The 15,796-nt window shown below is 42.1% G+C and overlaps 1 protein-coding gene across 11 annotated transcripts in view; it reads right to left on the bottom strand.

Annotated features, from left to right (window-relative positions):
* The window catches only part of Macrod2 (mono-ADP ribosylhydrolase 2), a 2,114,706-nt gene that overhangs the window by 139,778 nt on the left and 1,959,132 nt on the right, over positions 1-15,796 (bottom strand). For 6 of the 11 annotated variants that reach the window (XM_052183754.1, XM_052183758.1, XM_052183755.1 and 3 more), the window contains 2 exons: positions 5,452-5,562; positions 769-837 (listed from right to left, as the gene is read on the bottom strand). In XM_052183754.1, the coding sequence (XP_052039714.1) occupies positions 769-837; positions 5,452-5,562 (180 nt within the window). The remainder of the gene's footprint in view (positions 1-768; positions 838-5,451; positions 5,563-15,796) is intronic. The other 5 variants (XM_052183756.1, XM_052183757.1, XM_052183763.1 and 2 more) reach the window with 1 other exon arrangement.

The raw sequence follows: 15,796 nt of genomic DNA, 5'->3' as shown, positions 1-15,796 counted from the left end.
AGAATAGCAAGTCTTCACGGCAATGTGTGCCTCTTTTTGCATCAGATCAGGTAGAAAAATGGATTCAAAGTACATACTTAAGTTCCAAGTATGTTTATAAGATACCCATTTGTTCAAATATAATAGTCTAATCTGGCAGTCACATGAGGTTTTAATAGCTACTAATGGCAGGCATCAAATATTATTTCTGATGGGAAGAGTTACCCACCAATTAGGAAGGAGAGGAGAAAATGACCCAATTTATTTTTCTTTAATGTTTTTGAAAGCATTTGCATCTCTGTTCTGTGCCACTTATCTCTACAGCAGTCAAAATTTCTCCTAATTACTACTGGTTTCTTCTTGGTTTACCTGGGGCAGCAATACTTTTTTCTTAGTCATAGTCCATAGAAATGTGGCCTTGCCTCGGGCTGACGTTTATGGATGACTTTCAAACTCTGGTAGGTGGTCCTCAATGCCACACTTTTAAACTTATGTCTATGAATAGTTACAAACAGCAGAATCAACAAATTCTTGAGTTTCAGATAAACATTTTTTTCTCTAACCACACTTTCTCCACGCCTGTTCTTATTTTTATGAACATTATTTTTAGAGGAACAAATGTAAATGTATATATAAATTCTGAAGAGGCTCGATGTGGCATGGAGCAGAGTGGGTGGGATCCTTGTGTTCAAAATAGAGGCTTTTGCTGCACCATTTTCCCACATAAACAAACCCCACACCGTTTTCTTTTAAGGACCTGTGAAGGGAAGTTCAGATGTGGACTCATACCTTCATCTTTATGGACTTCAGCTTTGTCTTCGGAAGCAGGGCTGGGCACAGGTGTGGTGTTGACACCATCTATAAAACAGAAAGCAATGCCTCAGGCTTAGTACCTTTAGGCTGTGGCTTTTCCTTCCCTACAGCTCCCTGACCACTGGCCTATGAAGGTGTCAGTGTCCTTCACAAGCCAAATGGTCTTACCGGGACAGAGGGTTGTAATGCAATTTTTTTATTAAAGATTCATTTATTGTTATATGTAAGTACACTGTAGCTGTCTTTAGACACCCCAGAAGAGGGCATCAGATCTCATTACGGATGGTTGTGAGCCACCATGTGGTGGCTGGGATTTGAACTCAGGACCTTTGGAAGAGCAGTCAGTGCTTTTAACCACTGAGCCATCTCTCCAGCCCACTGTATTTTTTTTAATATAAGCAATGAAGCATACATCTTCACATAAGACAGAGGCCAATGAACTATAAAAATGTATTTTGGGGAAGACTTGTTTGCTGTCTATAGTATGCCAACAAGTCCAGTAGCATTTGGCTTCCTCCACAATTCTCAAACAATAGAATACTGTTTCTGATTTGTGATGTGTGGTAACATATACCCATGCATGCTTCTACAAAGTGCCTTGATGTGTGTGATTTTTATAGTTTGCTTTTGCTTAGCTCAGCACTTCTATGGGCTGCCAATCCACTGGGCTGTCCAGCTGGACAGTGGTTCTGTGGCTGTCAGCACTGTAGTCCAGGAGAAAGGGAGTCACTCAAAGAAAATCACCCAGAGATATGCCAGAATATCATGTCATCTGGATATGAGATGGAGACCAAGGACAGGGAGGACTCTGTCCACCTCACAGCACCAATTAAGGCCATTCAGAGCTGATCTCTCTTACTGGTCTCATCAGAACCATGGGGGATTTGATTCATGTTTGGGCTACTAACATTAAAACTGTAAATTAGGATGCAGGAACTTATTAATAAGGTCATCTGATAACTGGTAAAACAATATACACATTTTCTCATAGTTAGTCAGTCACAAACTTAAAGATAAAATACAGAATTCAAGGACATTTTCTTACTTTCTAGCATATCATTTGTCTATTACATAAGGTTTTGCTTTCATGTTGCATCTCTACTGAAACACAGAATAACATCTGTGAAAGGTGGGGGGGTGAGGTAGATCACTTTCTTTCGTTAGGCATCAACTGCCTATGACTTAAACAAAAGGCACCAACTATTGACGTTCCCTTAAGTCATAGCATGTTCTGATTTTCATCTCCCTTCAGAGCAAAACTGAAGAAAGTGATTGTCACGACCTTCTATGCCTTCACTTCTGAAGCCCTGCGTGCTTTCCCGGTAGTCTTCCTCACTCTCTCCTCTAAGGCGCTGGCCTCCTTCCTTTGTTCAAGACAGCCCCACCAGATCTTGAACTTGCCGTCGTCTTCCTGCCTCAGCCTCCCTCTCAGAGAACATCTTTCCATGGAGCGTCACGCTCAACTTCCTTTCTTCCTGTCTATCTGTTTTGACTTCTCAGAAGCGGTTCACAGCCCTGTTCCTGTTCTTTTCAAGACGTTATTGTAGCAGCTGCCTCTGCCTTTTTGGGGGGGCAGGGTGATGTAGATGTGATGGCATCCCAGCTCCTTTGCTTTTGACAATTACGTATTGTTCTCACTGACTCTCCTTTTAGTCCCAGGCTGTAAATATCCCTTATATCACAGTGTCCCCTATACCTGGCCTAAAGTCTCCCTAATATGAACATGTTTATCTAATGTGGCATCCCTTATGGCTGTCTGCACATAGTTTCAAATTTATTGATGCAAAAACGAAATGATTAACTTTTTTCACAAAATGTCTTCCATGGAGCAGTTAAGTGGTACTGCTGCCCAGCCCCCGACTGCCAGAGACACTGAAGCTAGTAGACTCCTAAGACCTACATGGGATTCCTCTTTCCCCCATGTGCCCCACAACTTGTATACCCTGCCACTTCTTATTTCTAGAATGTGCCATTTTTTCAGTTTTTTGGTCTTTATTTTTAGAATCCTCTGTCATGATGCCTGTAGACAATTTGCCGGGGAGTAAAAATGGGTCAAAATGAGTTCATTAATACATAGATCATTTATTCCAATGCTTAAGATGTTCCAATAAGTTCTCTCTGTAGTAAAGTTGAAGCACATGCTATAGGTATAATCTGGGCCTATGATTTCTTACCAGATCTCACACTCTGCTGAGCCTACCCTGATCCAGTCACACCCCTCTCCCCTTTCCCATCTGGAAGTCAATTTATTCTCTGTTCCCTCTGTCTAGAATGGGATTTTCCCACATCCGTGTTCAGAGCCCATCTCCAGCAACACTTCCTGAGTGAGTCCTCCTTAGAGCTGCCCTCTGAGGGTTGCCTCAATCTCACCTCTCTGCTCTGCAAGCTACTTGAAATCTCTGATAATTGTATCCTTTTGATTTGTTTATTGTTGGTATTCCCCCACCAAACTATATGCTTCAAGGAACTACGGATATTGTTTTAAATGTAACATTTGCAGTGCACACTCAGTGCTTGGGAGGTAGGCAACCTTCAATATATATTTATTATTGATTTCTTGATAAATACTATATGCAATTGTATTTGATTTGATGGTGACAGCTGTCAGAACCTGTAAATAAATTATGCTATTTTGAGACTGCGTTTTTCCATTATGTGGAAGAGACCTGCAGAGTTATGCAATCAACATTGGCACTGGGAACTATGTTGAATGAAAGCAAGATATTTTTATTTTGGAAACTAACAACAGGTCAAGAGGCTTTAACAACCAAAACTATGTCTTTGGTTGTTCTGTTGCCTAATCAGAGGGGGCTATGAAAGGGCAAAATCAGCATTGTGCACAATTCTAAATGGACCCTGCTGATAGTCTCCACCAATCAGCACACTGTCTTGGATGGCGAGAGGAGCCACTGAGGAAGGCAGTTGAGATGCTGCAATAAACACCTATGAGAGCCATACTGAGTGATAATGGTCTCATATTCAATAGGTAGAGGAAGCCTATACTCTTCCACTCTGACATCTCAAAAGATGGTCACAAAACCAAAAAGAAACTACCAAAACTAACTGATTTAGGAGGAAAGGATGAATAAATAAAACATAGGCATTGGGGTGTGTGTGTGTGTCTATACACATATGTGTGCGTATGTGTGTACATGTTTGTGTGCACTTATGTGTGTATGTGTGTGTACCTGTGCATACATGTATATGCATGTGTATGCATGTGTATACATGTGTATGCATGTGTGTACATGTGCATGTATGTGTGTATACATGTGTATGTGTATTCATATATGTGCAGATGTTTGTGCATGTATGTGTGTATGTATGTATGTGTACATGTATGTGTTGTATGTGTGTATGTACAGTGATAAGAGAAAATCATTGTTAATAAAGACAGCTTGGAACAGCACATTGAATGAATAAAACTCATAAAACTTCAGCAGTCAGACCAGGTCTTCAGCAGCCAGTAGCTAGCTGACTAATACATGTCGTCATGAAACAATGACAGCTTTTCATGTAAGCCCACCTTTGACACAGTGCGATGGTATAAGGGTAGTGGGTGGGAACTGTCAGACCAGAACAGTTTCTAGTACCAAGAATTTATTCTGTTCAAAAGAAAGGAGCAGCTGATCCAGCAACGGGTACACAAGGCCATTCCTGGCTTGCTTCAATGCATCCTCTGATTAGCATCCTTCAACTCCATCTTTTCAGTTAATAATAAAATCTCTTTACTCAAAGCAGTCCCAAGAGTAGTGTAGAAGTTTTCAGCAGAAAACACATCATGTTGCCTAGTTTAACTCTGAGAGTTCAACATATGGATTAGGATGTGGTGGGCACAGGAGTCAGAGCTTACTCTTTATAAACACGTTCCCCTCCAAGGGGGCTCAATAGAACAAGGAAAATAGCTTGGAGATTGAAGGGAAGGGGGTATTTTGGGGGGGCAGTAAGGCTGGAATCCGTATGATTGTGGCTCTTATTCATATGATGTGCTCTTAAAGGACAGCATTCCCAAGGACAAAAATGGGGCGGGGTAGGGGGCAGTGATAACTCAAAAATGATTTCAATCCCTTATGAACTGGAACAGCTATTATTTTAAAATGCTAAATTTATAATCTGCAGTGTAGAATCTATAACAATATAATCAATAGGCACAGCGACTTCTTTTAATAGGGGTGATGTCAGAAAGGTGTTTTATCTTATAGCCGCTGGGAGTGGGCTGCTGCTCTGGGTCATTTGGCACCATCTACAACATGCAAAGATAGCCAGAGACATGGCTTTTCAAAATTAAATGCAAGAAAGTTAAAACATCCCATTTCGTATGACAAGAAAGCCTTTTCTTTCCCTGTTCATTTTCTTCACATAGTTCTAATTCCATTTTGTCTTCCTCTGACTCTGTCTGCTCATTTTGACCCTGATCTAAGTCATCCAAGCTCTGTCACTGTGCCTCCGATCTTGGCCCACAGTTCTTAGCGCATTACTAGGCAATCAGTTATTACGAGAAGGAAATGGAATCGGTAACAAGAGTGCAGCATTTTGTATGGAAGCACAGTCAACTTCAGAGTTAACGGAACTGGAGAGAGGAAGGAACACTGGGTTAATCAGGCTTTGAAAAGGCATAAGCATTCTCAGACAATAACAGTGAGTAAAGTTGTTGATCACCTCTGTGGATGAGGCCTAGGAGACTCCTCAAAAGAAACCTGAGCCCACCTGCTTCTTGGCTCTGCCCTTCCATTTCTTCCGCAGTTTGCTTTTCCTCTGGACCACTTTCATCTTTTAAGAAAAACCACAGGGGGAGAAAAAAAATCAAGTCATTTAATGAAATATCTCTTTATGGCTAATACGCGACACTGAAATTAATTGCAAGCAATGTACCATGACTCCCCGAAAGCACAGCGGAGAGATGAATCAGAGGCATGACATAGAACCCCCCCCCCCCCATGTAAATAAGTGCATTTATGCTCGTCTCTTCTCCGGGGCTTGCTAGAGGTAAAAACAATATTGAAGTAAATAATATTCACTCTGGTGCTGGAAGCATTTCTTCCTTTGCCGGCCATTTCCAAAGATGCCAAACACGTTTTACTTCCAATCTTCTTTTCGGCTTTGAATCAAGTAATATTCTCAGTGTGAGGAGCTTGGCTGATTTTCTTTGCCTTTTATGTTTTTGTTAGATATGGACTTTCAAGATTTTTATTTTCATTTATCTTGTATATGGCGGTCTAACACATCAATATGTGAATGTTTTTGTCCTGAATTCATTACCCTGATCAACAGTATAACTCTGAAAAACATATAACTGATGGGTGGCAGCAATGGAGGTTGGCTACTTGCAACTAATTATTTTTTGTCTTAAAATTTGTGAATTCACAGGCTGAGAAAATATACCCCCAAGGGCAAGTAAAGACCTGATTTTATAATTAATTTTGGGGAGATCTCCAAACACTTTTGTGAAAAGGGAAATGCAGATTATTACCTTATCTAAAGATACAGGAAAGGAATATAAAATGTAGTTACATATAGAAATCTGAACCTAAGAAGTTAGCAATATGAAGTACAAATGACCATAACACCTTCTGTCCAGGAGCAGCAGCTAACTGCCTTCTGTGTGAACACGATATGTCTTGTCACTTGATTGACCAAGCAGATAAGGTAGAAACGATGTCTTGAGCCTTCTGAGCTGCCTCAGAATGACAGTTCCTGTTTTCTCCTTTGGGAAAGGGAGGCAGAACTGCAATGCAGTTCAGACTAGACTCCCCTGGACAGAGAGGGCCGTGGAACCAAGCTCTGAGGAAGCAAGACCCGTGAGGGAGACAGTGTTGCATCTTCTAGTCCATCCCAGCTGCCTGTAGAATACAGAATGGCCACCTTAGCCAATGTCACAGAGCAGAAAGATTGCCGTGCCTTCTCTATCCCTGGCCTGTAAGTAGGCCGAAGTCACCAATACTTATTATCTTACTGTGTTTTCAGTACTACCACTTGGTACTGTTCATTCTTTCCTGGTTTGGTTTGATTTGAGCCTTCAGACAGGGTTTTACTCTGTGTGCAGTCTGACCTTGACCTTGCAGTTCTCACCCTTGGATCTCTTGAATGCTGGGAAAGTAGGCATGTGCTGCCTCACTACTGGTTCCTAAAGCAAAAGCAGAAGTATTAGAATCCTCCCCATGGAGGGGAGGGTTGCTTGACTAGTAGAGATAAAATAATACCCCTAGAACTTGCAGAGAACCACTACCAAGATACTCTGCAAAACAATCCACCAGGCAGCCTCTACTGTGAACAAGACAGCAGTCAATGAGTACCCGAGTTATGTACAGAATCTACTCAGTTTTTCAACTTTAGGGGGACACAGAGAAATTTTGAATATGAGAAGCTAGGGACTTCTCAGTGTGCTTTTAAATCCACTGCAGTAAGTGACACGCCACACAGCACCACACAGCACCTGCTATTGAGGATGGCAGCTCTGATGTTTGCTCTTGGGAGGAAATAGCCATCATGGTTGTTCTTCTTCCCTTAATAAGGCCAAGCTGGTTCCAGAGCACGTGCCTAAAATTTAGCCAATTATTTCTTCCCTTCCTCCCTACCAAATGGGCTGAGTCGAGCAGAAGATCTGCCCGTTTCCCCCAAACAGGCAGACTTCATAACGTAGAGTTCATAATAGGTCTGAAGTCTGTGGGTGACAGGCTGCCTTTAAAATTAGTCTGGCTCCCATGTCTGTTCTAGTGTGACTACATCAGAGACAGAGATGCTTCTTAACTGGAGACTACAGACAGAGAAAGAAACAAGTCTTAGGAATGCAAGGAACTGTTTCTGGCAGTTAAAAAGAAATTCACATTCAGAGCTGAAATTTTCTACTTGAGTATTTCTGCTTCTGGGAAGCTAGGTTAGGAATCATTTGGCATGTTCATCATGGGAGAAAGGTATTCTAGAAGTAGGCTGGGTTTGCCTTTTTTCCCCTCGAGACAGGGTTTCTCTGTGTAGCCCTGGCTGTTCTGGAACTCACTCTGTAGACCAGGCTGGCCTCGAACTCAGAAATCCGCCTGCCTCTGCCCCCCTGCCCCCCGCCCCCCCCCCCCCCCCCCCGCCTCCAGTGGTGGGATTACAGGCATGCACCATCACCCGCCCAGCCTGCGTTTGCCATTTGAGTAGCACGCCCTTAGCTGAAAAGGTACGGTTTTTTTCAATTTCAGAGACAATTCACGCTCAAATCCAGCAGGGGGCGCCAATGCAGAAGACTTGCTCTCAAAGCCCACCGTGCACTCTTGGGCAATTAGATTAACATGCATCTCACTGCCTTTTAGAAGGACATTCTGGCTGCGTTTTATCTTTCCATCCATTTTAAATGCTTACAATGAGTGAGTTCTTACTGAAAAAGTGGGCCTCTGCCGGTGTATGTGGGGGGTGGAGGAGGAGGGAGAAGAAGACACCACGCCGACACACCACACCGACTCACATTGCTTGGTTACCAATTAAGTGTTCGGTAAGGAGCAGCTCAATCTGTCTATCTTCACAGGAAACATATAAACAATAAAAAGTTAAGTGGGGTAGAGCATATAAACTTGTGGTTTCTAGAAGGGATTTTAAAAGGGTTACAATAAGTGTGAAGCAATACCTACCTACAGGGAAGCACCGGGCTATTTTGTCGACTAAAAAAATAAATGTCACACAGAAGCTAGCTTCCAGGGAGCTAAATTTTCCCAGTTATTGCACATTTAGAATCATCTATTCACTTGAGATATACACTTCCACGGCTCTTATGTAGTGTGTGATGTGACATTTTACTTTCCCACCCTAAAAAGCAGAATAACCAGTAAGAATGTTGCCGCTGCCTCCTTCCCAAGCCTCTAGAATTATTTCTGACCATCTACCTTTTAACCCGTACTTATTAAACATGTGCTATTTGCAAGAACACATTGTGAAGTTTACATGAGTCATAGGAAGGAGCCCGCCTGCAGAATGAATTCATACTAGAAGAAGGGGTTTGCATGTGTTTAATTCTCCACCAAGGGAGACTGCAAGGCAGAATCCCAGCATTATGGCCAGAAGGTGTTATTTTGATATTTTTAGTTCTTTCCACAAGCTGTGTATAGAAATGGGAATAGAAAGAGAAATCAATCAGGGTAAGTCCTTGGCCACTGCTGGGCAAGCAGGCTGACGTGTGCTGCTCGCTGGCAGGCTATTACCAGTTCTAACACAGGTCTGCGCAAGCAAATCGGTTCACAGACTAAATTCTTGGTCCTAAGTCTGCGGTGCCCTGTAACAGGGTAACTGTCTGCCAGTGTCCTCCGCCTGTGAGTAGGAAGCTCACGCCACTGATGCTGGACTCAGCCACTTGACTTGGATAATGAAATCTGAGTGCATAAGATACCGGCAGGACCTCAGTGTGCTGCAGAGCTGGAATCAGGTCTTGTGCTCTCACTGTTTGCCACAGGAAGAAGATGCTTTCGCAGCTGTGGTTGCACAGACATAGGTAGAACAGCCTTCGACCCAGAGTAGAGTGAGGCTGAGAATATGGAATTCATATCTCAAAATGGAACCATCTAGCCGATCCTAGTTGATCTAGTTGATTTAGCCGATCTAGTTGATACGGTGACCAACCTACCACCTGCAGACCCAGGTTCTCATGAGCATGAGAAAAAAAAAATAACTTCTTGTAAGTAACTAGAAGTCAGGACAGCTTACGGCATTATTATGGACGAAAGCAACTGATAATAGTTGAGTAATATATATGGTATGTTTTTCTGTTACTTCTTACTAAATGCTTGACAATCTTTTGTGTATGTTGTAGGTATTTGTGTAATTTGTATGCACAGGTGTGTGTGTGTTAAATCTGTACATGTGTGTGCAGTTATGTGTACCCATGAAGGAGGTCAGAACCAAAAGAAGATGCCAGGTGTCTTGTTCTATCACTGTCTGTCTTAGTTCCCTGATGTAATGTCTGTCACTGAACCTGAACCTAGTCAGCAAACTCCAATGATTCTCCTGTCTCTGACCCTGCACAGCTGGTGTGGCCATGTCCAGCTGTTTGCACAGGTGTTGGAGATTTGATCTCAGACCCTCATGCCTGTGCAGAAGTGTACTTACCACTGTACTATCTTACCAGTCCCCACCCACTTTATTTATTGATTGATGGAGACAAGGCCTTTCATTCATCTGGAATGGCTGGCCACCAAGCCAATCCTCCTTAGGCGGAGCTACAGGCACACAGCACTGCCCCCAACAGGTTTGCAAAGGAACCGAATTTGATTCCTAAGCTTGCACAGCAGGCCCTTAACCAAAGGAGTCCTACGCTACCTCTGTCTTCTGTGTAAGGAGGTCAGTCTTGCCTGAATTTTGCTTTCTTCTCATCTATATTTTCATTTTACACATTTCAAAATGTGTGACACACATTTGGAAATGAAATTAAATTACATAAGAGAGGAATAGTCTTTAAGATTGTCACTGACATTGGTATGATAATGTTTATGCTTTGTTTAATTATATAGCTATGTGGGCAACAGCTAGCATGTGCTGATTGATGTGTACCTTCTATTCAGTTTGAAAATGCTCTGTTTAGACTATTAAATGTAAATCTTAGGACAACCTCAAGAAGCAGCTATGAGCTCAGTCCTTTGTGCAGGACTGCCACAGGTAACAAGGAGCCTTTGCAAACAGGCTCAAGATCAGTCTGTTATTGCCTCCCTGGAAAGACAGCTAATAGTTATTATCTAAATATCATGGTTAAATTCTGGGAAGATAAAATTTACAAAGTTATACTTTAAAATTTAAGTTATACTTTAAAATTTGCTATATTATTAAAATATAGCAAAACTACTATCTGCCATGAATTCTGTGATTTAATAAAAAACACAAAGACCCCAAACTTTTTTATATTTGAACCATATGGGCCTAATACTTCAATTTTAAATTTTTTTTAATACTTTATACATTGGCATAGCATATCTTTATGTTAATATAAATACTGATATTTTATAAAAAGGTGTTTTTTTATTGGAATAATTTTAAACAGCAAGATCAAAAGGTGGGAGGTGTTTTTGTTTTTGTCTTTTTTGCTTTTTGGTTGCTTTGTTTTGTTTTCAGTCTGAAACACTAGAGCGTGAACTGCAGATATAACTATCCCCTTATTACTCCATCAGCTCTGGACATGTTGGTGTGAGTTTCATACAAAAAAGAAAAAAAATCTATTCTTGACTGTAACACAACCACCCAGACCTGGAAATGAACACAGATGCCATTCAGCTTATCCAAGGCATGGGTCACACTCACATTATCCCTACTTTCCAAGACATCCTTTGCAGATGGCTAGGAGTACCTACAGCATGTCGCTGTCACGTTCCTTTGATCTCCATTCACCTCGGCTCAAGACTCTCACCAGATGATCAATGAGAGAATCTACCATGGGCAGCTCTGTTCCATCTCTCTGGAATCGAAAGGCAGGGAGGAGTGAGGGCTGAAGGAATAGGGAGGTCGGGGGAGGGACCGCTAATTCCAAACGGTTCCGGTTTTGGTTCTGAGGGTGTCACCAGCTGCTTGATCTCTTAGTGAGAGAGTCTCCAAGTTGCCTGACTCGTATTAATGGGAAGCCTCACGCCTGTCTCTCAGGAAAGATAAGCAGGTGTGCACCGCCTGCTCTGCAGCTGTGGTTCCCGGCAGCTGCCGCCTGCCTGTGCCTCCTCTCTATCACCTATGTGCCTGGTTATCACACGCTCCAGTGGACCCCACAGTATTTCTGCTCTCCTCGTCTCCACTTTTACGGATACAGAAGTCGAGGTGGTGTAAATTAGGTGCAGACCCTGAACTAGCAGAGTCCCTTTAGAGCTGTTTTGATGCAGGTCAGATTACTACAAAGCACAGCTTTTCTCTTGCCAGAGCAGATTCTCGTGACCGATGTTCACCTGCTGAACAGTTGGTGTGCAGCGTCTGCATCCCCAAAGGTTCACGTGGGTGATCCCCAAGGAGGCGATGACGCAGTGCACTCTCTTCAGAGGTGGCGCTGACTTGAAAGTGATAGGGATGTAGGATATGGCTGAAAAGATCCTGTATTCTTGAGGCTTCCTGTCGCTTTCTACGAGACCTTATCTCCCGATTTGATTCCTTTCCCATGCACTGGAGCCATTATGATGGTCATAACCAGAGAACAAATAGATAGAAATGCCCAACTTTGGGAGCCATAGGCCTTCAAACTGTGGGCTAAAGAAACATTTTTTTTAAATGAATTACCCAACCTTAAGTATTTTATGACAACCCTTTGTTATAGCGATCCACCCCTTCACCTCCCCCTACCCTCTACCCCCTTTTACCCCCTCCCCCCTCAGCACCTAGTGTGGTGCCTTAAATCAATTAGGATCTCCGCACAAACACGCACGCTGAGGGATTAGGAAGAAAATGTCATGTTCTCCCCAGGGAGCAAATTATTACCTGTGCTTGGCGTATATTTCATTTCTTTAGGTTGAAAAAAAGTATACTGTCCACCTGGGAGCTGTTCTTAAACTGCATAAAGCTGTAGGTTATTTTTTTTTTAAATCCGTATTTTTTCAGTATCAGATAATGGTTCCTATAGAGTAGATGGACTAAGCCTTAAGGAGAAGTTAGACTCCATCTATTTTTACAGCCACTCTTGAACCCGCCTCCCTCCTCTTTCTCTTCAAGTCTATAGCAACAATGTCCCAACATGCATTGTTGTGCCAGCTCTTATTTCCAAAGTCTATTCTCAGCTTGGAAGCCAGTTGGCTTGAAAATGTGAGCTAGGTCACACAAAGTCTTTGCTCACATTCTCTGACAGAAAGGTCTCTGTGGTGGAGCCCCTCGGGGTTCCCTGAACTCATTTTTCTCTGTTCTCCTGTTAGCTACTGAGAGAAGACTGGCATGTTTAAGGACAGACTATCATATGAATACACGTCCACAGTGTCTTTTTCTTTATTTTTAAACTAAAACTTAATGGTGAAAGCTTAGCATGGCCAGAGGCATTATTACCACTGTAATCTTTTAAAACGTGCGGCGCTTCCTGACCTTGTGCTAAGCTTGCCTCTGCATGTGTCTACAACCTTTCCTTTTATAAAATTATGATCTTAAACTGAGCACTCAAAAAAAAAAAAAAAGGCACCTGTGGCTATTTGAATAAGAATGGCTCCCATAGGCCTCTGTATTTGAATGCTTCAGTCACCAGGGAGTGACACTATTTGAAAGAATTAGAAAGATTTAGAGGTGTGGCCTTTTTGGAGGAAGTGTGTCGCTGGGGGTGGACTCTGAGATTTCAAGAGTCCATGCCAAGCCCACAGTTTCTCTTTGCGCCTCCAGATCAGGGTGTGGTTCTCAGTTACTAGTCCGGCACCTGCCTGTGTGCTGTTGTGCTCCCTACCATAATGATAACAAATGAAACCTCCGAAACTGTAAGCAAGCCCCCACCCACCCAGAGAAATGATTTCTTTTATGGTCATTATATCTCTTCACAGTAACAGAACAGTGACTAAGACTGCACCCCTTAACTGAGAATGATCAAGAAGGAACCCTTCCTTGCAGCACAGTGGAGGTGCAGCTCTTGGGAAGGCAGAGAGGCAGGAAGATCATTGAGTTCAAAGCCAGCATGGTCTACTACAGCCAGGTCTACACAAAGAAACCCTGTGTTGAAACAAATAAACAAACACAAAAAATAAACAAATGGACACTTTCTTTCTCTATCTATATGTATATTCTCCCTTTGAACAAAATGCCCCTTTGATTCAGTTGCTTTAGAAATGACTCACATGTTCTCCTACTTGCTGCCTGTTATAAATCTTTCTGCACACTTGGCTATGAGTATATTGGCCTTTCACTCACCAAGATGGGAGCTGATTGGGCTGCACTCTCTCTCACTTGTTCCCAGCCTTTCAGCCTGTGGCTGCTTCTCCAGGACTCTAGGGCCTCTTTTTTCCATGCCTTCCCTTGCTGTCTAGCATCCTTCCTGGTTACTTCTAAGTCTTTGTCCAAGTGTCTCCCTTCAATCAGTCTTTGCTGAATCACTCCTCCATATAAACTCACAGCCTCTGGCATACACTCGCTCTTTCCTCCTTCATCAGAGCTATCTCCGCCGTTCCTTATTAATCATTTATCGTGCAGTTTATGCAGGTATCGTGTTTGTGATTTTGTGTGCCTGTCACTGTTTGAAGGTCCCTTCTACCCAGGCAAAGATCATTGTCCACTTCATTTTCTGATATCCAATAAGGATGTAAAGTGAGAATGCGATACATCTTCAGCAGCTATTTATGACTTAATGAAATATGAAAACTGTCTTACCTAGCCTTGCCAGGTTTGTGAACATATCATAAAAAAAAAGGTAAAACTATCCCAGTTCTAACTTCTTCAGATTACTTATCAAGTTGGAGAGGCATAGATCATGTGAGGAAGATTTGCCAAGACAGTTGACCCAGATATAAGACAGACAGTGGGCCTTCATTTTAAGATACCTGCTGGCCATTTTGTCTCCTTACTAGAACAATGAACCACAAGGAAAAAAAATGTTTTCCCCAGGCCTGTGGCTACTTGTATGAACTTGCTCTAATGTAGTTCTCTTGACTGATGTGTGGAATATCTTAGCAAGATGCCAAGGTTACCATAACCAGTGTGTGTGTATGTGTGTGTGTGTGTGGTGGGGGTGCTAGGTCCTGCTTTTCTGCCTGCCAGAAGCAGTTCTACCTTACCCATCACAATCTCAAAGAGTAGGTGCATAACTCATGGTTTACTCTTCAGTCCTGGGGTGAGGAAACCTGTGAACCATGTCCCAGATACCATAGGGACCTCTAGAAGAAAGAGCAAATAATGGGAAATACTACTTTTAATACTAAGTGTAGCTATCAAAGAGACATGAATGTGACTTGGTCAACAAGAGGCTGTATAGCACACTATAGCATGCATCTATTCTTTCTGTACATTTTATATGATGGTAGAGAGTCAGTGTCTAAGTATTCACCAAATGTCTGTAGAAAGATTGAACTTCACGGCATTTTAACATCGACAGTGTTACCCTAGCATACCCACTAGGCTGTAATGTATCTTGGTATAAAAATAGCAGATATCAATACATTGGAGATCTATTTGCAGTATCACATGAGAACCTAATAGCTCACATATGCTTCAGCATATGGCTTGTTGATACTGACACTTTAACTCCGATGGGGCTAGCTTTTAATCGGGGGATTTCTAGGTATTTTACAAACAGAATTCATAAGCAAAGCCTTCTCCAGGGGAAGCTGTGGAACCGGCAGAGTCACACAGCATCCTGCACACAATCAAGACCTATTTAAGGAAAGCTAAGAAGAAAATATTAAGGAGTCATTTTTTTAAAAAAAGCTAGTGAATGGAAATTAAGCAACTTTCCCAAAGTCTCCCAAAGACTTGATGGGGCAACTAAGATCAGACTTCAAATTATGTTGACATAAGTAATCACTGTGGTAGGTGATCTATTTTGGAGAAACAACAATAAATTGCACCCATTCCCACATATTTGCATTACCTTGTCTCTACCCGAAAGCTGGGAAAGTGACCAAAGTTGGTTTACAATAATAGAATTTTAATGGAATTTTCTCCCCTCCCCCATTCCTCCTCCTCATTGTAATTTTGCATTAACTTCAAGTCCCAAGATTAAATTTCCTTCTAAAACCTATAATTCTCTATATTGTCATTTCTGTTCCCCAATCAAGAAAAACAGTGTGCCTACACATATTTTTTTTCAAACAGGCACACATTGTACTTTGTGCAGATGTTAAATTCAGAATTGGCAAAAGAAAGCAGGTTTTTTTCCTAACTTTTTTCTTTTTAATTTTCTGAAGAATGGGAAGTATATAAAGACTGTCTTTAAATAGAACCGTCATGCCATGAATACATTCAGAAGCCGTTAGATATCTTTATCATCAATTAATGTTTGCTGGGTACCTACAAAGTTCAAGATGCTGGGGAAGGAATAAATTAAGTTCTTGGGGAAACAAAATAGTGCCTGGGACGGGTGGCAGTTCCTTCCTGAGATATGTGTCTGCCTATA

The sequence above is a fragment of the Apodemus sylvaticus genome, chromosome 5 (genome assembly GCF_947179515.1).
Source record: "Apodemus sylvaticus chromosome 5, mApoSyl1.1, whole genome shotgun sequence".
Lineage (NCBI taxonomy): Eukaryota > Metazoa > Chordata > Mammalia > Rodentia > Muridae > Apodemus > Apodemus sylvaticus.
Note: the sequence above shows the minus strand (reverse complement) of the source record. Positions and strands in the feature narration are given on the sequence as shown.